Source organism: Durio zibethinus, chromosome 12, assembly GCF_047325235.1.
Source record: "Durio zibethinus cultivar Kanyao isolate XHJ-2024 chromosome 12, ASM4732523v1, whole genome shotgun sequence".
NCBI lineage: Eukaryota > Viridiplantae > Streptophyta > Magnoliopsida > Malvales > Malvaceae > Durio > Durio zibethinus.
The window spans coordinates 15,258,730-15,283,840 of record NC_143173.1 but is presented as its reverse complement, the minus strand read 5'-3'; the positions used below and the strand labels follow the sequence as shown (position 1 = coordinate 15,283,840).

The window sequence follows — 25,111 nt, the reverse complement described above, 5'->3', positions numbered from 1 at the left end:
TGTAGACGTTCATTTGAGATAATTACTGTCCTCTTGCTAATTTCGTTTTTCTTTGTACTTGCAAATGAAGTTTCAAACTCGATAAATAATAGGGTATTGAACTCACTGAAAATATTATACATCCATATAAGGACATAAAAACTCAGTGAATTAAATAAAAAAAACTGACAAATCAAACCAACACGTAACTAAATAAGTTTAACATAAAATTAGATCAAATCCTGACAAAAGTCTCAAAAAAAAAAAAAAACTGAAAATTCTGAAGCTGAATAAATTTGATATAAAATTAGATCAAACCTGACATGATGATAGTCCTTTAGAAAAACTGGAAATTCTGAAGGTTGTGTTACCTTCCTAGAAAGAATGAGGTCTAATCTCTAGGGTTGGAACCCCACTCTCCCTTCTACCTCCCACATATGTACCAAAAAGAAAAAGCCAGTAAAGCATCAATCAAACCTTAAAAAATAACTTACAGCTTAGTTCAATTAGTTCATATAATCACCTTAAAGGAATAGCATCCTATAGGTATAGGGTTTAAATTTCAATACTAGCACTCATTTCCCCTATTTTTAGGCTACCGCCTCCTTTGTAAAACAAGGAAAAAAAAAAAAAAACCTAAAAGATAAAAATAAGACATGATGAATAATTCCTATGGAAGGTGGTTGCTTTACTTTTTCCTAAATTGATGTGGCGGTAGAAAGGCTGTTAAATGGACATTCTTCTCTCAATTAGCTGAGCTAATGGATATGGATTCCCTTGAGCTATTGAGCTCATCACGTGTTTTAAGGATGGATGGAAGTGGTGCAGTGATTTTAATCATCTGCAACAAAAAAAATGAAAACCAAACCTGTAAATTGTTGATAAAAGAAAAAGAAGCCTGAAGAAAAGTGATATTACAATCGAAGCAAATGACTCATATGATTGCCTATGCATGTTTATAAGGAAGCCAATGCCAAATTCACGATTTACTTGAATGAACGGCCAGTTATTCATGTACTTATTGCTTTACCTCATTCTTGGTCGGATGTGAGAGAACAAGTTGATGTGCATGCAAGTAATAGCCACAGTCTCCAGGAACCGGGTTCGTAGGCCTCTGGTACCCTCTGCCACAAGTGAAATATACTGCAATTTTAGTAACTTATTTCGAGATTGTTGCACATGGATTCTAGAGTTAACGTGACTGAAATGATACAGAGGTAATGACGCAACTACAATGGTTAGTATCTCATCCGTTATGATAAGTTTAATGCAGAACAGCACCTACGACTACAATAAACTAATTACATTTGGAAGAAGAAATTCAAACCACATTTATTCCTCTTCAACAAGAAATTTAAGTATTTCTTTCCAAAAAAAAAAAAAGAAGTATTGAAGATGTTTGGTTTGAAGCTTGTTTAAAGGAATCTATTGTTTTGGAGGCAAAATTTTCCATAAAAATTTACTAACTTGGCAACAATCTAATGATGACTCAGGATATGTGTCATGAATCCAGAGTACTCTTCATTTATGATAGACAAAATGATCGAGGGAAAATTTTGAACAGGACTTTAAGATATACATTCCTATGGTCAATTAATCAGTGCCACACAAACACAGGCAAATGAGAGCTCAGAGTTTATGAATAATGATTACTAACAAGTTAGATATCATATTCACGATTATTTTGACTTCAATATTATGCTGACCATCAAAGTCTAAGGTAAACAACACCAAAGGTTTGCACAGAAGAGAAGCAGCTATAATTCCTCAGGCTAATCATGGGAGATCAGGAAGTAAATGAAAGCAGATGGATATGTCATACCCATCTTGTGCATAACTTTCATCTACAAACTCAGAGTCAAACCGCCTTGGTTGGCCACCAGCAATATAAAGTGGATCACCTGATTGATTTGAAAGAAACATATCAGTTGAACCACAACAACAGGCTGACTAAGAGATGTCATTTTGACAAGCTTTCATTCAGCAATGGCGGCATTTAAGTTAAAAAAACCAAGACTCATTTAAGATGAATTTACAGAAACAAAACAATAGTACAGGCTTTACCCAACAAAGGATGCCCCATGAAAGAAAGATGAATTCGTATTTGGTGAGGCCGTCCAGATTCAATCTCAACCTGTCAGACATATAACTTAAATATTAGTACAAGTAAATTAAAACACAAGTCTATATAAGTTTGTCCATAACCACCTAAATATTCATGGAGGCATATACCTGGACCAATGTGTGGTTTTGCTGCCCATCTCTCTCAAGAACTTCAACTTTGCTCAAAGCAGGTTTCCCTAGTTAAGTAAAACGTGACAAACGAAAAGTCATGAACACAATAGATACTTGGGGTCAGGGTGAGACCACATCATGAGATAGCAACTTGCCAACTCGATCTTATAACTTAGCATCTAAAACTTCATGAAGAGTCAGAGCCACAAATTTAAATCCATAGTTTAGAAGCTGTATGAAATTTCAAGATGACATCTATTGGACACATGATGTTAAATAAACCAACCTGAGGGTGAAGCAACATATAGTCCTTTGGCCACCCCAGGATATCGCACAATTCCAATTGGCTGATTGATAACAACCTGCGATGCAAAACAATTTCACTTGATGCAAAATCTTTGTGCCAGGAAAAAATACAACTAAGGACAGAAGATTAGCAGATGCAGATAACTTAAATCACCAATGTTATACATTTATTAGGAGATAAAAGTAGGGGGTGACCATGGTCCAGGTGTGTGGTCCTGAAACCAAGATTTTGGACCACCCATAAGGATTGATCCTAAAAATTTTGGACTGTAGACCGATCCATGACCATAGACCACCCATGCAGGGCTGGTTCGGAGCTGTCCACGGTTGATCCTAAATCTTAAAATTTTTCAAATATGTATAATTAATATAATAACTTTTAACAAAACAAATAAAAATTACAATCAAGATATGAAAGTAATCTTTAAGATTTTCAACTTTATCCAAGTGAAAGTCATTGCCCAGATCCATCAATGAAAAACTGGTCCAAATCCATCAGTCCAGGGTGGTCCATGGGTGACCCTGAACTGTTGCTCACCAATAGGTAAAAGAATAAATAGAAATGTGAAACCATTGTCATTCTTTTGAGTGAAAGTGATGGTGGCCTCACCTTGTCTTCACCAAGTATCCCAGTCACAAGTGCCCGGTATATCTTTGATATTTTCCTGGTACCACTACGTTTGGCTTTCCTACATGTAAGAATAGTTTCAGCACTAATTTAATGGGTTCAAAAATTGGAAAGAAGGCTATGCCTGTAAAACATACAGAAAGCTCCAAAGTGACATGATTCAATCTGTATTAAGGATTTAATAAAATCTTCAATCTTCATTATTCAAGCCAGTTATCAGCTATTATTGCTTCATCAGTCAACTACACATGCCATTGCACTTAAATCATTTTTCAATGGTCTAGCTTCTGAGAACTGAATACAATTCATGCTAAGTTGCTCTTTCGAACAGAAAAATATATCAGTAAATTCCCAAGTCACTTAGGGATTCTACTTATTATCTTCAGTGTTGCTGCTTATGCTTTTGCTTCTTTCAATGGCTTTTTCTTTCCCCAAAGCTGTTGCAAGTTGTCTTCTTTGGAGATTTTTACAACTTCAAATTATATACATTTGACTTGTATCTTTTACTTCATCATATAGTGAAAATTCTTACACGTGTCGTCTTTGAATTATAAATGCATCAAATTTAAACTAAAACTTATTTTCAGATCCTTGGAGATTATAGGAGCTCTCCACATAGTTACTGTAAGCGTCGACAGAAACCAACTCAAACATGCTATTTAACTTCTGGCAATCACGTAAATAGAGATTCATAAAGCAACTTGTTTAAAAATTTTATTATTTCTTAAAAGGATCTACTAGTAATAAAAATAGCTATTTTTCACTTCAAAAGCTATAAGTGGAAACAAGCATGATGGTAATTGTTTTCCCTTACTACCTGTTAGCTCCAACAAGAGATGTCCCATCACTAAAATATGCCGCAAGGCAAGTTTTAGCAACTTTTGTCTTTGCACAAAGTAATATTCCTAGAAGCCAACAAGCAGCAAATCAGCCCATCACAAAAACTGATCAGCATTCCTTAGTTTCTCGACAAATTAATATAAAAATTAGGAAAAAGCATAACAATATAGAAGTAAGCCAGCAATAATGTGTAGAAAGGAGCATAAACTGCTGACAGGTTATCTATGGAAGAAACACTAAGACAACATTTACTTGAATAAATTCTGTCAGCAACATGAAGTCTGTAATAAACTATCGCCAGATTTGTGACTCAACTCTCAAGATAAAGTATGCATCTGCAAATTAAATCCAACATTATCTTTTTATTTCTCCATTATTGCTACCTTTGCTTTACTTCTCACTCTTGAGCAAGTAAAAACTAGAACATGGAGAAATATAAAGCCTTGGACATGTTATCAGCATTAATTAAGAAATGATGAATGTGCAAACCTGATGTACCCCTTCCTAGGCGATGCACAGGAACAGGATGTGATTCTTGACTTGCTAAGGAAGAGTTTTGCTTCCTTACACGCCAATAAAGCTGTCTTAAAACAGTTCGTTGCTGGAAAAGACCACCAGGCAAAACTTGAAGACCAGAAGGCTTGTTTAGAGCAATCTAAGAACATAAACATTTCAATTTACATCAAACTTAAACCAATACTTCCAATTTCCACAATATAATTGGGTACTAATAATTTATGGAAATATGCCATATGGAAGCCTAGCACGGAACTCAAAACATGGATATTTCAGTTAAAAGGATCATACAAAAAACTATTATAATTAATGCTAACATCTAAATCACTTCGACTTTTCATTTTTCTTAGAAGTACCATGTCGGCACCTCAAAGTGGACTTGAATAATGAAAATGTTCACTCTGCAAAAATAACGAAAAATTTAAGGAAAAAATTGCACAAAATTAAAGGTGGTATAGGTTAAATATGGTATAAAAGTGCACAAAATTAATGGTTTTGCTGTCATTAACAAATATATATATATGTACATAAATTGATAACAAAAAGAAAAAAAAACAATTTTAACCTTAAATTATAATTGGAATTAGTCTTATTATTATCAATTTATCATAGCAATTTAAGCATTTCCCAATTTGGTTGACAATTAATTAAATAAAAAGTAAAGTTTAAATCTTCCCATACTTTTTAAATAATAAAAGTTGAATTAATCATAGAACTAACATAAAAAAAAACCCCAGAATTCAGATTTCATTTCTTTCAAAAATTAAAACAAAATATAAAAAAAAACCCAATCAAAAGTAAGAATTTACCATATCATCATCCTCGTACAATACTTCAAGCACGTGAGGCGCGTCTGGTTCTTTCCAAGGAAGCCTATGGTAAACTAACTCTGAACCAACACTGCAAAAATAAATAAAAATAATTAAACATGTAATGGGAAATAATTTCTAGAACGAATATATATATATATAAAAAAAACCTGAGAATCGCGTTTGGATCTTGAACGACTCTTCCATCAACTGATATCTGCAAATCGACGAAAAAATGGAAAATTTATTCATTTCATATTTTGTTTTTTAATTAATTCTGCAAATTGATTTTTTTTTTTTTTTGAGAAACGGACCTGTCCATTTTGAATTCGCTGCAACCAACTGTTCAACCGTTAATATTTTGAAAAAAAAAAAACAAAAAAGGAAAAAGAAAAGAGAATTCGATATAATTATAGAGAATTAAAAATAATTACCCTTGTAAAGGAGCCGAATTTTTGTACATGCTAGAGTAAAATTCTATTAAAGTAAGCTCTGTAAAAATAAAATGGATTTAGTATAAATTTAGAACAGAAGAGGGAGAAAAAAAAAAGGTTTGGAGTTACCGGAACCGGAAGGTGGAACGACGTCGGTGTAGTGTAAACCGTCGTTGAGTTCCGGCCATAGTAACCCGAAAGCCAGAGACTGAGTTTGCGAATCGTTTGACATTTATTTTTGAAGTTGCAATGGCCAATTTTGTTACTTTTCAGTGTTTTGAGATTTGATTCGGCTTTTTTCTTGAAGAATTGGGTTGAATACAGTGGATCATATTTCCTTCGGTCGGGTCTTAGATGGGTCGGAAAGAAGTTAATTTGGCATTTTTTTTTAGTTATTATTTGTTTTTTGTTTTCTAATTTTTTAAATTAAAAATATATTAAATGTTACTATTATATAAAATTGATAATTTTAAAAGTACGATAATACGATGTAAAAATAATATAAAATAATACGATTTAAAATTTTAATAAAAATTATATATGAATTTGATAAAAATAAAAAAAAATATTTTATATTTGACTTATAAATATAAATTATGATACAAAAATTTTAATATTTTACAAGTATTTAATATGAAATAAACAAATACAAATATATGAATTGTAAGTATGCTATTATATGTACAATTTTGTTGATTTTTGAATAAAATGGAGTAAAATTGAAATATTTTAAAAAATATTTTTTTAATGCAATTGATAAATTTTCATTAAATTCAAAATAAATCGTTAATTCTATTATATTTTTATCCAAAAATTATCTAGTGCTTAGAAAAGTGGAAGTCTCAAGAATTGATTATTGAGGTGGCGAGTTGACCTCAAATTGGGAGGCCTTTATATAATTAAAAAGGTCATTCAAGATAGGACGTATAGACTATAAAATCTGAATGAAAACCTCATTACAAGGACATATAATGTGGATAATTTAAAAATTTATTATCAGTAAAGGCTTGAGCTCATATTTTGTAATTTTAAAGCTTGCTTGTGCTATTAAATTCCACACTCAATAAAAGCCTTGGAGTTTAAAAATCTTGTATATCTACTTATAGTATATTAAGTCCAAGTGATAATATTATCTAATATTTAAAGGATACGAGGTTCGAAAGCAAAACATTCGAGCTATCGCAAAATGCCTGAACTAATACTTTGCAAAATTTTTGAAAAGTTAAAGTTTGAAGTCCTTTCATCAAGATCGGATAAAATTTTTAAAACTAAAGATTGATCAATATTTAAAAATTAGTTCGAGATAAGACTTATTACCAAGTTGAAACTTAGAGATGAATCTTGTCTGTTTAAAGTCTTAAGTCATTTCAATCCCTGAGTAGACAGTTAACTGCTAGCTTAACTCAGGTCTACCAATTCATTTCTAGTTTTATATGGTTGACATCGAGTAGCCTAGGCTATCCAAAACCCTCAATCTCACACGTATGAATAACTCCATCTAGGACCCTTTATTCATATTGTTTTCACTACTTTCATACTATCTCCTTTCTATTCCTTTCTTAGATTGATTTTTGACTTGAGTTCGAAGCACAAACGTTGAAACCACTCTTAACCTTTGTTGTTAACTGCTCTATTTCTTTCTCTTATGATGACCTTTTAAAGACAACTCGGCACATACATTTAACATGCTAGGTAGGGACTTCTTTACATAGTCGAGCTAAAAATGCAACCTAAAAAGAGAGACGCTGAGGAAGGAGAAACAACTATTACTGGAATAGATACCTAACTTAGCTACTTAACCCAAATTGATCTGTAGTAGTAGGCCCCACTATGGAGCAATTCGAAGCACTAACTTAACCATTTCAATCATTTAAAGAAATGATCTAAAATCTTACCTCACCTTATACCTCAAAAGCATATGACCTAACCACTAAAAAAAACTCACATGTCTAAAAACTATCAAGCTACAATGACACTGTAGCCTCGTAAAATTTGATGATGAGGAAGAAGCGACACTCGTGATTTATTACCCTACACACACTTCAACATAAGCCCTCACTAAAAAATCCAAACAAACCACCTTAGAACTGCAACTAAACAAAAACCTAGAAGCTTGGATAAAGGCTATAGAGAAGGAACTAAAGAATAAAACCTCCACATTTGATGATTAGCTTAGGTTTCTAGAAACCTTCCCCTTCATTAAAGAGATTGACTAAGATGTACCATTGAAAGGGTTTAACATGCCAACCTTAGAGACCTATAACAATATAGTTGACCTTTTTTTTTTTATCATTTGGAGTTTTATCAAACTAAAATGATGTTGCAGAGAGTCGATGGAGCTCTTATGTACAAAAAGCTAGCCACCACATTGAAAAGAGCAATTCGGTCATCGTATAGTAGTTTGGAACTAAGGTCAATCACAACATTTAAATAGTTTAGTCATTTTTTTATCTAGGTTTGTTAGTAATCGACAAACAAAAAAAACTACACCAAGCTTGATGTCATCTACTAGGGCTAAAATAAATCCCTGAAAAGAGTATGTCACGCATTTTAACATTGAGGCTCTTCATGCTAAAGACTTAGAACAGGCTGATGCAATTATTGCTTTAACAAGTGGATTAAACGACAAAGAATACCACTTTAAACTCACCCTTTTCCTTAGATTTATAGAAGACTCTAGCTAATGTCTTATCCATCACCCAAAAGTAAATCAATGTTGAAGCTACAATAAAAAGCAATTGAGGTGAGAGAGGCTTATCCTCTTTTCTTGGCTCGTAAGTTTTTTATAAAGAATTATTTAATATTTACTTAAGGGTGTACAAGTTGTTTAGTAACAATATCAGGGATAAATTACAAAAATTCTATTAAATTTTATGCAAGGAATTATGAATTGAGCCATATATGTTTGAAAAAGTTAGTAAGTCTACTTAAAGGTCTAAATGAAAAGAACATTTGATGAACAGTTCGTAAACATATTTGATTTTTATTCATTTATGTTTGTTTATTAAGTTTAACAAATGATTACAAACAACATTTTTAAGGTTTATTAATTAAATGAACAGATCATGAATATAACAAATTTCATTCATGTTTGATTCGTTTGTGAAAACTAATAAAATGTTTGATTAACAGTTAGTGAACATCTTGGTTTTGATTTGTTTATGTTCATTATCAAGCTTAACAAATGATCACGAATAAAATTTCATGGTTAGTTAATTAAACAAATAGATCATCAACATAATAATGTTCGTTCATGTTTAGTTCGTTTATATCCCTAAGTCTACTTTCTAAGGACACAAGCAAAATTGAATCCCGAGTTTCCTATTAATAAATATTTAATTTTTACTAAAAGATATACATGTTGTTTGACAGTAGCATAAAAAAGTGAATTGAAAAAATTATTACAATTAATCTACAAGGAATTAAGGAATGAGCCATATATGGTTAGAAATGCTATCGAGTCTAGTTTCTAAGGCCCTAAAAAGATCTTAATTTCAAGTTTTATATCTTGAGATATAATCATTTTAGTGAAAAGAGTGCAAGTTGTTAGTATCAATTAGTTGAGTTAACTCATGTATATTTTAATTGTTTTAGTATAAATAGCTTAAAAAAGGTGGATTGATTTAATAGTGATAATAGTTACGAGTTATAATAGTAATCGTAACTAATGATAAACTAGTGATAATGATGATTAAATGAGTTATGATGATTAATTTATGATTTTGAAAATTGATTTATGATTTGTATGAATATGTATTTGACCATGATTTATGATTTATAATTGATGAAATGATATGTTTTGATATGATATTAATCTTTTAAATGATTTCTTAAATGTTTTGGAAGCATAATTTGAATAGTATTTTTGAATGATCTATATGCATGTATGAAAATAATGTTTGATGCGATAAGATATGTGAGCCTATACATGCTGATATGTAATTTGCTCATTCCTCTTTTACTTTCATTTTACAAATGATTAAATGATAAGTTGCTTATTCTTGTGAGAAGTTAGAAGAACGAATTAAAAAAGGTATTTGAGCATTAGAGATATTATTTGGCAAATAAGATTTTATAAAAAAATGTTTTTTTAGTTGTATTAGTTTACATTGGATTCTTGGAGTTTGTTATTTACTTGGATTTTAGATATGAAATTTACTTGAGGATATTATTTTAGTAAAGAATTTTTTAATGAATATGAAAGAAGGTTTCACATTGCTTTGGGTTTTATTTCATAGTAATATGGTAGTGTTATATCTCGATCTTGAGACATAACAAAAAGCGATATTAGAGCCTAAGTTATGATCTTTAGAGATTTTCTATTTGGATCATTGATTATATAGGAAATTTTTTAAAGCTTATATTATGATATTTATATTATGTGGAGATGTTTAAGAGTTTATATTATGATTTCATAAATTGTCTAAGAACTTAGGTAAGTATCATTGGAGATTTCCTAAGAGTTTAATTTATAATAACTAGATTATTGGTGATTTTCTAAGAACATAAATTATTATTTTTGGATCGAAAAAGACATTCTAAGGGATTGGTTATAATCCATATACTATGTGGAGATTTTTAAAAATTTAGATGACAGTTTATGGATTATGTGATGATTTTCTAAGAGTTTAAGCTTGATCCATAAACTATAATGGTGAGTATAAGTAAATGATTCGATGAATTTTTGATTAGCTAATGATTTGATAAATTTTTAAGAAAGCAATGATTTGATGAATTCTTGGAGTAATTTTTTTATTGATATTTATATATTGCTTTTGAATTTTATCGTTAAAAAAAAATCTATATACTTTGACATAGTGTAATGTTTTGAGTTGAATGGATTTTCAATGTGACTTGCAACAAGATATATCTTATGAGTCAAAAGATTATAAGAAAGAATGAGTTAATTATTGGAGGTTCTATGGGTTGAGAAAAGACCTTTGATTTAACGAGGTTTTGAAGTTATTTGGTGAGTGTTACATGAACCTTTAGTCATGGGTTAAGCTTGGATTAAGGTTGTAAATTGTTGTAATTAAAGTATTGAATATTGTAGTTGGAATGAAATGATATTTTGAAATTTTGAAGTAATTAATTATTTACTAATTGTAATGTTTGGTATGTTTTATAATTTTATTGAAAAAATATTTAAAGTTGATCACGTGAATTGTAAGTTTGTATAATTAGTTTGAAGTTGGATAATTACATTTCTATTTAGAGTGTAAATAATTTTCTTTGTGGTGAAAGTGATTAATTTGTGATTAATTTCATTCTTGTTAAAAAGAATATTTCTAATGAAAGGCAAGTTTGCAGATACATCTATTTCATATTGTACATAACCAATCAATAGGAACCCCAAGCTTTGTTTGATTGGAGGATAGAAGCATCTTGCCTTAAAATTTGAAATACATATGTACTTATTTACATTTTGATATATAAATTATAAAAAAAAGATTAATTTTCTTTTAGTATAAAAGAAATTGTAATTTAAGAATATTATATGAATTTACAAGTGTTAAAATTTAAATTTTAAATCTATTAGATGTTAATTGAGCTAAGCCTTAAGGATGATTATATAAATTAAAGAAATTAAACCATGAATTAAAAAAATAGACTAATTTCACAATTATGTAACATACATAAAGAAAATATGGATAGATCACTTAGAAACTTGAAAATAAGTAAAAATAAACAAAAAAGGAAGAAGAAGAAAATATTTTATTTCATTAGTCTCTTCAAGCTTATAATTATGCTAAAGCATTTAGATGAACAATCAATGGCATGTTATTTATCCTATCTGTACAATCGTCCTTCCGTTATTTGCTTGAGAATATATTTGATTATTTCTTAATTTATACTTATCTTTTGCGATTAGTAAAGATAAAATAAAAATAATTGAAATATGAGATCATAATATTTTCTTTTACTTTTCAAAAGTAAAGTTAAAGTTGTTTCATATAATAATTTTTAAAAAATCTCATTTAATAAATTTATAGTTTAAATTTTTTATTTATAATTTTTTTTATATTTTAGATTATGTGTTTTGTATAAAAAAAATTACAATTTAAAATAAAAAAATTATAAATGTTAAAATTTAAATCTTAAACTTATAATATTATTTCATAAAAATAATTGTATGAATCGATTAAATTAAATTTCGAGTTTAATTATGACCTTTTCAAAGTTATCATTATTATTATTTCCTTGAAATTATGAATTTGATAGTTTACATAATGGTTTGATCTTCAAATTGAAAATAACTAAGAACTTACTTAGATTATGCTTTTTCTTTTTCTTTTTCTTTTGGTAGTTTCCCGATTAGCCCTTCTTTATCCCTTTCTTGCTCATTTATTTCTCGAAATGGTATCGATTCTGTTTCTTTACCTCTGATCCACTTGAATTCTAATAGGATTAATCTAACTTTTCCAACAGGAATTGGGTAGTTGAAGAAATCAAAGATTCCATTTGTCTCATAAGTTCCTTGCTTCCCTATACAGCTGCTTTCAAAATCAGTTTGCTTTGTGACTCGATAGAATATACCATATACTACTTGAACAATTTTCATTGGATTGCACCATAAACTTTTCATATAACGGGTAATAAATTTTTAAATATAAATAAATAATAAATATTTACAAAATAATATTTCATGTAAACAAATCAATATATTTATTTAATCGTAAATTCATTTATGCGCTGACTAAAAATAAAAAATTAATTTATAATGAATCAAAACCAATAATTTATATTTTTCAACGTATTTAAACATTAAAAAAAAATAAATATAACAATTTTGATTTAATTCAATAGATATGTTAAATTTAAATTACATTAAATAAGTGGGTTTATAATATCATAGATTCATGACCAGCAAAGTTTATGAATAGAATTAGATTCATACAATTTGGATCTGATTTATGGTTATATATATTATTAAATAGTAGACATCACTCTAACTCAAAATTTAAATCATACCAAACATAAATTACATTCATTCATAATTAATTGAGTTTACAAATAATTAGATTCATATAATTTAAAATAAAAAATAAAAATATTAATTAATAATAATCTAATCATGCATATTTTGCAAGTGACTTTATATAAAAAACTGAAACATCAAAAATAAAAAAATATAAAATATTATCTTTGGAGAGTATTTTAAAGAAGACACAAATCAATTAAAGAAAACTCTGCAGACTAAAATAGATGTATGCTAAATTGTGTAAGGTTAGATAGCATAATTTTTCTCAATTGTCAATATCAAGTCCTAAAAATAGATGTATTCTTTAACTGTACATACTTAATTAACTTTCATTTAATTCAAAAATTAAACTTAAGATTAAAATAATAATTTATTATTTAATTAATTACATTTATTAAATAATAATATTTATTATTTATTTTATTATTAAATAGATACCAAAGCTTGTAAATACAATCCATGACCCAATCTTGCACCTAGCATTTTATTCCAACCACATTAAGACTTTCTTCCCTTTATTCTTTTCAATAGGGGATTGGTTCCACACTTATTATTGTTGAAAAAGCTAATCGGTTTTGAAGAATAATTAACTTACAAAACATAAATATTTGTCATATTTTTGTACTATTAAAGGTAAAAAGGATGATCATATTGTTATTAGATTTTAATAATTTATTAATAACTGGTTTTGCGTACTTGGTGATCTTTGAGCGAGGATTCAATTTTAAAGAAAATTTAGAAAATTTATGTTATAATTGAGTTATTGATTATGATTGTACTCTTGAAACTAATTCAATTATTTGAAGTTTTTATTGGTTGAAATTCTTTGTAGACGTATTTTAGTTACGATACATAGGTTTTGATTTTGATTTGGAGTTGGTAATAATATATTTGGTCAAAAAAATTTTAGACATAATGATATTTTTGATAATTTTGAAGAATTAATTGTTATGTGACAATTGATCTAAGAAATTCAGAAAAATACTATTTGAATTTGGAGATACTTTAAGTATAAAAATTTTTTTTATTGAACTTATAGAATGCAAATTTATGAATATGATTTATTTTATCGATTTCATAATTATTGTTTATTAATAAAAAATTTCATATTAAATTTAATTCATACCAAAATTAGTTCTATGACTTTAATTAACGAGTTATAATAATTAGTATAGCTACGATCGCATGACCTTGTTAACAGATTATAATAATTAGCATAAGACCCTAATTAATGTGTTATAATAGTTAATAATGATTATAAGAATGATATTGCTGATGATAAACTCTTATCATGGATTATAATAATGATTGTAGTTAATGATAAATTATAGATAATGGTGATTAAATGCTCTAAATTTGCTTGTGATAAAATAAATTTGAAAATAAACCTTAATAGAGATTGGAAAGTAAATATAAATATTAAATATTATAGCCATTAAGAAAATAAATCTTCTACTTAAAATTAGACAATTTGAAAACAAAAGAGAAAATGAATAGGGTAAAATTGTGAATGTCAATCTTAACTATATTCAATGAAGAACCTGATTTTTTATTCGAATGAAAAAGAAAACGGGAATGAAGATATGTGTGATTTTAAATTTTTATCAAATACAGGGATGTTGACAGATAATGTAACACCCACCCATACCCTATCCTACATATATATATATATATTTAGTAAATAAATTTTTTATTAAAAAATACAAATTATTATTTTAGATTAATTAAAATTAATATATATATTTAAAAACTATATTAATATATATTTATAAAAAAAACTTACATAAATATACAAGATAAAAAAATAAAAAAAGTAAATTTTGGTTTTTATTTTTTTAAAATAATTATGAATACAAAGATTACTCATTTTCATTAAATACGTATGAGAATAGAGATAAAAATGAATTTAAAATTACTCATTTTCATTAAATACGTATGAGAATAGAGATAAAAATAAATTTAAAATACCTGTTAGATATGAATACAAGAATGTATATAATATAACATAAAAATTAATGGATGGAGATGATGAATGCTCTACTTTTCTCATACTTTACCTATTGACATCATTAAGTGAAATGGTCCTTTCATAATAAGCAATTATTTTCTTTTTTTTTTTATTGCAAACAATTTGATTTTTGAAGTATATATATGTATGTGCTTGCGTTCCCAGAAAAGCATTCACTACTATCTCACCCACAAACTTACATAGAAAGAAAATAGAGATATGGGACTTCAACATTTTAGCCATGATCATCCTCTGGTTTTCAATGAAGAGCAAAGCCATGAAAGTGATCAGAAGGTTTATAGCTCTGGGTGTGAGGAGGTGATTTCGGGTCCAATGTTTAGATGTGTGACGTGCGGGTTTCATCTTGGCAAGAACTGCGCCATGGCACCTTCAGAGATAAATCACCCCTTTCATCGCAACCACAGCCTTAATCTTCTATCAAGTTCACCATATGGTAAACGTAGGTGTGTTTGCAATTTTTGTGACAAATATTGCAATAAGTTTGTTTATCATTGTTCTTGTAATTTAGACCTTCACATCAAATGTGCTTTGCTTTTGTATAACATTGCTGAAAAAAAAAATGGAGATCAGCTTCAATGGATTGAAAACAAAGACCCATCCATCTCCACTGAAAATCGTTGTGAAGAGCTCAAAGAAGCTGAGTGCTTTGCCTGTTGGAAGCCTTTATTAGATTCTCCATACCTTTCTCTTGAATCTGGACTTTTCCTACATAAAAAATGTGTTGAGCTACCTCTTGAAATCAATCATATTTCCCACCGCCAACATTCTCTTTTTTTACAAGTTAATAGTCATCTTCTCCCTTGCAAAACATGCGAAGTAATCCAATCCAGGGGATTGGTTTATTGCTGTTCAATTTGCAAGTTTGTCCTTCACATTGAATGTCTGTCACCACCACCTATCATTGAAGATACAAGTAGTCATTAACACCCATTCACAAGGTGGTTAAGACAATCCCCATACACATGTGATGCATGTGGCACTTCAGGAAATTATGTTTCTTATATTTGCTCAGCATGTAGTCTAATAGTCCATGAGAAGTGCATTTCATTGCCGCACATCATCATAATCATATGGCATCACCATCCTCTTTTCCACAAATACTTTGTAGTAGACAATGAATATGGAACACTGGAATGTGTGATTTGTCATGAGGAGGTGAATAAAGAGTGTGGAAGTTACTATTGTTCTGGCTGCTAGTTTATTCTCCATGTGAATTGTGCACTAGAAAATCCTTTGTGGTATTACAAAATTGAGTCAATAGAAGCTTTTGAGATGCTTAATCAAAACAGAAAGTTGCTAGCTATAACATGGGTCCAAGTTTTTTTGTTATCAAAGAGATCAGACTTGGAGAAAATGTGATAAATATAGAGATAAAACATTTCGGCCATGAACACAATTTGATACTGCATGATGAAGTAAAGGATCATAAGTGTTGTGACGGTTGCTGTCAACTGATCGAGATTTCTTTTTATGGTTGTTTACAATGTGATTTCTTTCTCCACAAGTCATGTGCTGAGTTACCTAGGAAGAAGCAAATTTGGATTCACATACACCAACATCCCCTTAACCTTATTTCAGATTGCGTTTTCATATGTGGATTTTGTAAGTTCGGGCGTAGTGGTTTCTCCTAAGAATGCGCAATTTGCCACAAGCATATCTGCGTTCAATGTGCTAGACTTTCTCTGACCTGCACAAGTCAAGGACACAATCACCCTCTTCTCTTTTACCTCAAGTATAATGGGCAGTACTGTAATGCTTGTGGTGCAGTATTGATAATGATGTAATATACAGATGCAAGGGTTGCGATTTTAATGTGCATTATATCTGTACTCTCCTTCCACAAACAGCTTGGCACAAATGTGATGAACATGTTCTCACTCTCACATACCACGAAGTTAATGATTATTCAAAATATCGTTACTGTGATATTTGTGACGAAGAAAGAAGCCCAGGCAAATGGTTTTATTATTGTGCAATTTTTAACAATTCAGTTCATCCCAAATGTGTTCATGGAGATCACCCATTTATCAAGCTTGGGACCAACAGCTTCATAGAAAGTGAGCATCCACACTCACTCGTGTTTGTGCAAAAGGTTTATCATTATCCTGAATGCTGTAAATGTGGTAAGCCATGCTTAGATCTGACTCTTGAGTGTGCAGAGACAACATGCAACTATATTGTCCATTTCACATGTTCAGAACAATTTTCATACTTCCGTCGAATGGCAGTCCGAACATTTTTCTAGTGATAGCAATGATCAGACGCAGAGGTTGCTGATGATCACAGCCAAAATGCGACGGTTCATACTTCTTCATCGAAAATATCTGCTTTCCTTGTTTTATCCTTTGAAATTTTCCAAAATGTTTCAATAAAGTCACTTTGTAAGGCTTCCCTGTGATCTTAATCATGTGATTTGTAAGATATTTGGTTGCATTTGTATAAACATTGTCTTGTATCCTTTGTAACTCTTGGATTTTTGAGTAAAGGAATTGATCGATTTACTATCATCACATGAAATTTGATTAGAAGATTATATTTTGAGGGTAAAATCGTATGAATAAATCAGTCCCATTTTTGTAACTGGAGATGTCTGATCTAACTATAATAAGCTATGCTTTTTTCGATTATTATTTGCTCAAGATAAAAATTCTTTCAAGTTTAAACTAATTTGATTCTTTTTTTTTTTTTTAATTAGAGGTTATCAGAGATTAAACTCTAATTATTAGAATTAAAAATCTAATATTCTATTAACAGAAAATATAATTGTTGATAATAAAAAAAATAAATACATGGCTCAACATAAAAAGAGGTGATTTTTTTATGTAAATAAAGTTAGAAATTACAATCATAGAAGAATTATTATGTCTTTACTAATAAAAATTATCGCATTCCATAAAAGAATCAAATAATATAAATCGAAGAAAAAAAATAACTAGCAACCTGTCATATAGTTAGTAAATTTAAGAAAATAGGGTCCAGCCACATGTAATTAGTTTTTGATCAATCAAAGACCATGGACTTTAGTTTTTTTTTTACACAGAGACCTATCTATTTAATAAAAAGAAGTGAAGCTATTTTAAGGTGGTGTCACAAATCAAGAAAAAATAGGGAAAGAAGAAAAGCCAAGAAAAATAGAGAGAAAAAAGAGAAAGGAGAGTTGGTTGAATAGAAGTCGATCCGTAGTTTGATTGAGTTGAAACTTTATCAGCAGGTTTATAATTTAGAGTTCTACATTATGAACGGTGAAGATCAGTTTTGAAGCTCTCTAAAAACAAATCCATGGTATATTTGTTGAATCATCTATTTAGTGAGATTGCTCCAATCGTCTCTCTAGTTGTTGATTACCTCTAGTTTTAGCTAGAGAAGAACTTTATTTATCTATTATTTGATAGTGAAAATTTTTTGGTGGTTCGTGATTTTTTTCTCTACACTGGAGGATTTTTCACGTAAATCTTGGTGTGCTTTATTTTTTCTACGTTATTGATTATTGATTGTTGTCTATTATTGTTGATTTATTATGATATATTGCTTTTGGTTTGTTATGTTTATTGTCTCAGGTCTAACAAGTGATATCAGAGCGAGGATTATTTTGAAACAATGATACAGAAGTAGCCCAAGACAGAAGTAAATTTTATTTAAGATCATAGAGGGTGATACAAGTTTCATGATAAAATTGACAGCATTAAATTATTCAATTTTGAAGCTTATAATGAAAGATTATTTATACTGTAAAAATTTGTATGAGCTAATATTGGGTGATTCGGCTAAACCAGCAGATATGAAAGATGAAAATTAAAAGAAGTTAGGCAAAAAAATGCTGGCTACAATTAGAAAATGGGTTGATGTCAGCGTGTTTCATCATGTAGCGAGGAGGTAGATGCCCATATTATTTGAAAAAAATTGACAGCATTGTATGAGAGAAAAATAGGTTTGAATAAAGTTATGCTTGTTAAAAAGCTTACAACTTTACAATACAAGGATGGATGATCAATTATAGAGTACTTGAGTGATTTTTAAGATATATTTAATTGGATGACTACTATGGAGCTTAAAATGGATGACGAAATGAAGGCATTGTTTCTTTTAGGTTCATTATCAGACAGCTGAAATACTCTAATTATGACTGTTCTTAATTTAGCTCCTGATTATAAGGTGGCATTAGAGATGGTAAAAGACAGTGCTTAATGAAAAAGTAAAGCGAAAAGATATAGACCATGGGAATCAAACTCTGATCATAGATAACAAGGGTAAAAACATCGACAGAGGTCAAAACTCAAAAGGCCATAGTAACTCTAAACATAGATCCAAGTCTAGAGATAAAGTGAAATATTTTCATTGTGGTAAGGCATATCATATAAAATGACACTGTAAAATCTTAAAGCAAGAGCGAAAAGATGAGAAAGGCAAGAGTTTAGATGATGGCAATATTATAGTAGTGAATTCAGATAATGATTCAGTTACTTTAATTTATACACATGTGATTATTATCATATTGGTGATCCCGATATTGAGTGGATAGTTGACACTGAGTGACATATTGTGTTCCTAAGAAAGAGTTGTTTATAACTTACAAAGCAAAAGACTTTGGTTACACTAAGATGGAAAATAATAATATGTTACAGATTATTGAGAATGGTGATATTATTGTATAAACTAGTACAGGCTACATGTTGACTTTGAGTGATGTCAGACATATTCAAAATATGACAATGAACTTACTTGCTATTAATGTCCTTGATAAGAAGGGATATGAGAGTCAACAAAAGAATGGGCAGTGAAAGCTTCTCAAAAGATTTATGATAGTTGTAAGAGAAAAACTATGCTGTATAATATATAAGACATGGCTATAATTGAACGGTAACTAGGTAAATGCTGTTGAAGATGATGCTTCAGCAAACTTGTGGTACAAGAGACTAGCACACATGAGCGAAAAGAAGTTATAGGTTTTGACAAGACAGTCTCTCATTCCCTTGACCAAAGGTATGTCTCTCGATTTATGTGATCATTGTTTGTTTGATAACATCGTAGAGTTTTTTTTCGTAAGAGTTTTTAGAGAAAAGAAAATAAATTGAAATTAATTTATTTTGATGTATGTAATTTCATTGAGGTTGAGTCATCAGGTGATAGCAGGTATTTTGTTACTTTTATAGATGATACTTCACATAAGACTTAGGTGTATATGTTAAAAAATAAAAGTAAAGTATTATAATTTTTTCAAAAATTTTATGTCATGGTGAAAAAGATGACAAGGTTACTTTTAAAGTGTATTCGGACTGATAATGGTAAGAAATACTCATCAAAATACTTTAAAAAATACTATTCAAAGCATGAGATCAAACATAAAATAACAGAACCTAGAACACCGTAGCATACTGGTGTAGCTGAAAATATTAACCACACCATGGTGAAAAAAGTCAAATGCATGTTGAGGATGATAAAATTATCAAAGCCATTTTGGGGTGAAACAGTCAACGTAGTTTGTTATTTGCTTAATAGATCACCATCAGTTCTTTTAAACTTTAACATTTCAGAAAGAGTGTGAATATGGAAAGATGTTTCATACTATCATTTAAAAGTTTTCGGGTGTAAAGTATTCATGCATATATCGAAAGAACAGAGGTCAAAGTTTGATAGTAAAATCACACAATGTATGTTTGTAGGATACGGTGATAAAAAATTTGGCTACAAGATATATGATCCAGTAAAGAGAAAGACAGTCAGAAGTAGAGATATAATCTTTCATGAAAAAAAAATCATAGTAGACCTTGAGAAAAATGAGAAGACTACACGGGTTATTGTTGAGTGTGATGTTTCAACACTGACAGGGGTTCCACAGGAAATAGCCACAAATGGTAAAAATGAGCAAGAAATAAAACTTGAGGATATGAATAAGCCAGCCACAGTTAGTGATGAGCCAGATGCAATCAGTTTTGAACAAGAAGAGTAATCCTTTCCACCAAAGAGTGTTGAGTAGGGGGAGCTACCATTGGTATCAAGTGGTGTAAAGTTTTAGCCTAAAAGATTTACTAAAGAGCACAAGCCATTTACTAGATATCCAAGCTTAGATTTTATTTTAGTTACCAATAAGGGAGAGCCAAAAAGCTTTCAAGATATGTAGGCTACTTCAAATAGAGAGCACTAGTTAAAAGTAATGAAAGAAAAGATTGAGTCATTACGAAAAAATGATACTTATGATCTTGTTAAATTTCTAAAAGAAAAGAGGCCATTGAAAAATAAATGGGTGTTCAAGTTGAAAAAAGATGGTGACAAGTTAGTGAGGTACAAAACTTGATGGATGGTGAAAGGTTTTTCTTAAAAATCAAGCATCTATTTTGATGAGATTTTTTTTCAGTTGTGAAGATGAATTCCATTCGAGTGGTACTAAGATTAATAGCTAGTTTGAATCTTGAGCTTGAACAACTTGATGTCAATACTATATTCTTGCATGGTGACTTGTAAGAAGACATTTATATGAATCAGCCTAAAGGTTTTGAAGTAAAAGGGAAAAATCACTTAGTTTGTAAACTGAAGAAAAACTTGTATGACTTGAAATAAGTTTCGTGACAGTGGTACAAAAAATTTAATTATTTTATGGTGAACCATAACTATAAAAGAATAGTAGCAGATACTTGTGTGTATGTCAAAAAATTTTCTGATAGTAACTTCATTATTCTCTTATTATATGTTGATGATATGTTAATTGTGGGATAAGATGTTGGTATGGTTCACAGGTTGAAAGAACAATTATTTAAGTTCTTTGACATGAAAGATTTAGGTCCAGTAAAGTAAATTCTCGATATGAACATTTTTCTAGATAGGAGAGCTGAAAAGCTGTAGTTGTTATAGGAAAAATATGTTAAATGGGTGCTCAATAGATTCAATATACAACAAGCTAAATCATTTAGTAGTCCACTTACCAACCATTTTCTTCTAAGTAAAAAATATTGTCCGGTGTTAAAGAAGAGCAACTAGCTATGTCTAGTATTTTTTATTCTTCTACAATCGATTCTTTAATATATCTTATGATTTGTACACAGTCTGACATTACTCATACAGTTGGTGTAGTGAGCAAATTTCTTTCTAATCTGGGAAAGGTTCACTAAGAAGCAATGAAATAGATTTTCAAATATTTGAAGGGCATATAAAAAATGTGCTTGAGTTATAGAGTTTCACAACCAGTTCTAGAAGGGTTTACTAATGTTGACACGGTAGGTGATATTAATGGTAGAAAATCTACTTTAGGGTATTTGTTCACTTTTGTAGGAGGAGTTATGTCTTAGCAGTCTAAGTTATAGAAGTATATTACTTTGTCAACTACAGAGATTGAGTATATTACAACAATTGAAGCAGAAAAAAATGCTTTAGATGAAATATTTTCTTTTTGAATTGGGGTTAAATAAGAAAAAGTACGTGATATTTTGTGATAGTCAGAGTGCTTTAAATTTGAGTAAGAATATCATATATATGCTAGAGCAAAGTACATTGATGTTAGATATCACTGGTTATGTTTAGTAATTACGGAACAATAAACACTATTGAAGAAAGTCCATATAGATGAGAATGTAGTAGATATGTTGACTAAGATACTTTTTAGAAAAAAGCTTGAGTTCTGTAATAACTTAGCTAGAATGAGTTTCTTGGCCAAGGTAAGTTTCAAATGAAACTGCTATGATGATGAATCTCTTCCTAATGGGGCTAGAGGGAAAGATTGTTAGAAAAATGAGGTCCAACCTCATGTAATTGGTTTTGGACCAATCAAAGGCCATGGGCCTTAGTCTTTCTTTTTACATAGAACCCTAGCTACTTAATAAAAAGAGGTGGGGCTATTTTAAGGTGGTGTCACAAACCAAGAAAAAATAGAGAAAGAAGAAAAGCCAGGAAAGTAGAGAGAAAAAAGAATAGAGAGTTTGTTAAACTAAAGTCGATTCATGATCCAATTAAGCTGAAACTTTATCAACGGATTTATGATTCAAAGTTTTACATTTTGAACAGTGAAGATCGAGTTTGAAGCTCTCTAAGAACAAATCTAGAGTGTATTGTTGAGTCACCTATTTGGTGAGATTTCTTCAATTATCTTTTTAGTTGTTGATTGGCTCTAGTTTTAGCTAAAGAAGAACTTTGTATATCCATTATTTGATAGTAGAGATTTTTTTAGTAGTCCGTGGTTTTTTTCTCTACACTGAAAGATTTTTCACGTAAGTCTTGGTGTGTCGTTGTTAATTATTGATTGTTATCTATTATTGTGAATTTATTGCTATATATTGCTTTTACATTATTGTGTTTATTGCTTTAAGCCTAACAAGTAATGGGACAAATTTAATATAAAATTGTCAAATATAGTATGATTTGAATTTATGATGTAAATATTCTAAAATTTATTCCTTGTCACAAAAACAAAGTCTCGTTGGCATGGCCAACTAAGAGGTAAACCCAAGAGAACTTGTAAAATCAAGGGTCTTTTACAGAACCAAAAACTTGATTTGAATACTCTTATTTTACTCTTATTTGGACTTGATCTTGACAATCAAGAGTCATGCTATTGTATAAACCCACACAATTCTTACTTATTAATGTCATAATTGTAGAGTTTTGTATCATAATTTCACGTCTCAAACCAAACAAAATTGTTACAAGTAAACTCAAAATAGCAATTATAGAATCTTTTATTGTTTCACAAGCAATAAGGTTTTGACAATGTCGTTCCAAAGTGAAGCAAGGGGAGATTTTGAGACAAATGATGTCTTTAGGAAGACAAGTAATGAAATCTTTTCTTTGGTTTCTTGAGCCACCCTAATTCTTGTTAGAAAGTTGAAGTAATTACCCTACTAGGCTGTAAAGAGATTAGAGATAAAGAAACGAGAAAGAAATTCGATACCATTTCTAGAAATAAAGGAGCAAGAAAGAGATAAAAGAATTTTTTAATAGGAAAAGCAAAAGAAAAAGAAAAAAAAGCATAATGTAGGAAAAACAAAAGAAAAAGCATAATGGGTAATATTATATATATATATGAGAAATTATTTCATATTCAGTGACAGTGAGATTTTATATTTTATACGCAAAATATATATCTTTTATTATATAATAAAAATATTAAAATATAAAAAATAAAATATATTATAATTTTTTAACTTCATTTGTGAAATGAAAATTTTTACTATTAATATATAAATACGAATATAATAACAAAACAAAATCCTAAATCTTAAAAAATATTATATATATATATATATATTGAACATTTACTCTTAAAAAGTAAAAGAAAAAAATGCTCTAATATTTTGTTTTTGCTTAAAATTTTCTCCCATTTTCGTTACTTTCTCTTTTGTGATCACAAGATAGGTACCAAAAAAAGCCATATTCTTTGGCAGATAGTGCAAGGATGACTTCTATGGGTAGGATATATAACATGCTATTGATTGCAGAAATAAAGACATTAAAAAAGTAAAATTCTTTTCTTCTTTTGCTCTTTATTCTTATTTTTAATTTTCCTCTTTTCCTTTTATCTATTTTCAACTTCAAGGAGATCTATCCACTCTTTCTTTATCTAAGGGATATATAATTGTGAGATTAGTCATGTTTTTATATAATAAAATGTAAACTATTTGGAATTTCAATTAAGGCCAAATGGTAATGTTTATTTTAATTGAAAATTTGTAGTCAACCTTTTGGAACTTAAAAGATTGCTGGCTAATAGAAAATGGAGTTTTGGCAACAACATTTTACAACGAATGAATATGTTATTGCAAAATACTATTATATTAGCAAAAATTTTTCAAAGTTGTTGTTTAATTGAAGGTTTTAAGTGTTTATACAATGACAAGTTTTGTCCTTATGAGTTCTTATCTCATTTGTATGACTAAATTTCATTGTGAAGTTTTATGCACCATTCTCTAGTACAAGGGGTTATGGATGTAATTTCCTAGGTTTCATTCTAATTCTTTGATTTATTTAATTTTGTTATGGAAATTAACTTGTAGAAATGGAAAGGAATTTGTAAATCTTATTCCAAGGTAGCTAAATCGTTGCAATTCGGTGGCATTTTTTTTTATAACGAGAATGTTTATTTACTTTAGTTGGTAATTAAATAGCTTCTATTGCACTAAAACACAATTTCTTAATCCAAGTGATTATCTTTTATTATTTGATTATTTTAAATATAATTTTTTTAAAAAAAAGGTTGTATCCATTAGATGAGAATTTGCTAAAGAAAAAGATCATATTGTCTGTGTGATTTGCACCGCAACCTTGAAAATGATACCAATTGTTATTGGTAAAAAATGATAAAGAAACCTTGCCATGTCATGGATTTATTTAATTTGGTAACTAGAAGCTAACTAGCAAAATTTGCTAGCA

General features: G+C 29.4%; 1 protein-coding gene and 1 pseudogene across 4 annotated transcripts; one reads left to right on the top strand and one right to left on the bottom strand.

Annotated features, from left to right (window-relative positions):
• Positions 1-439: 439 nt before the first annotated feature.
• Positions 440-6,099, bottom strand: LOC111297049 (Pseudouridine synthase family protein). Of its 4 annotated transcripts, none has more exons than XM_022891633.2 (14): positions 5,877-6,091; positions 5,748-5,805; positions 5,628-5,655; positions 5,484-5,530; positions 5,314-5,404; positions 4,478-4,643; positions 3,966-4,053; positions 3,131-3,209; positions 2,501-2,576; positions 2,212-2,279; positions 2,044-2,113; positions 1,802-1,880; positions 1,010-1,103; positions 440-820 (listed from the first exon to the last, which is right to left on the bottom strand). In XM_022891633.2, exons 1-14 carry the CDS (start codon positions 5,977-5,979, stop codon positions 725-727), a joined length of 1,143 nt encoding a protein of 380 aa, XP_022747368.2. In that variant the 5' UTR covers positions 5,980-6,091; the 3' UTR covers positions 440-724. The 4 variants fall into 4 exon arrangements, with proteins under 4 accessions (XP_022747368.2, XP_022747369.2, XP_022747371.2 ...); XM_022891634.2 differs by having other exon boundaries at positions 5,883-6,091; XM_022891636.2 differs by lacking the exon at positions 1,802-1,880 and having other exon boundaries at positions 5,877-6,099.
• An 8,811-nt stretch (positions 6,100-14,910) lies between these two features.
• Positions 14,911-17,003, top strand: LOC149515756 (uncharacterized; annotated as a pseudogene).
• Positions 17,004-25,111: the final 8,108 nt, after the last annotated feature.

Excerpts from the sequence above, each read along its gene's own strand:
- LOC111297049 (XM_022891633.2), bottom strand. The coding sequence starts at position 5,979 with ATGTCAAACGATTCGCAAACTCAGTCTCTGGCTTTCGGGTTACTATGG. Across the intron at positions 5,531-5,627 it reads AGCGAATTCAAAATGGACAG|ATATCAGTTGATGGAAGAGT; the intron begins GTCCGTTTCTCA and ends GTCGATTTGCAG. Across the intron at positions 1,881-2,043 it reads CATGGGGCATCCTTTGTTGG|GTGATCCACTTTATATTGCT; the intron begins GTAAAGCCTGTA and ends CAAATCAATCAG.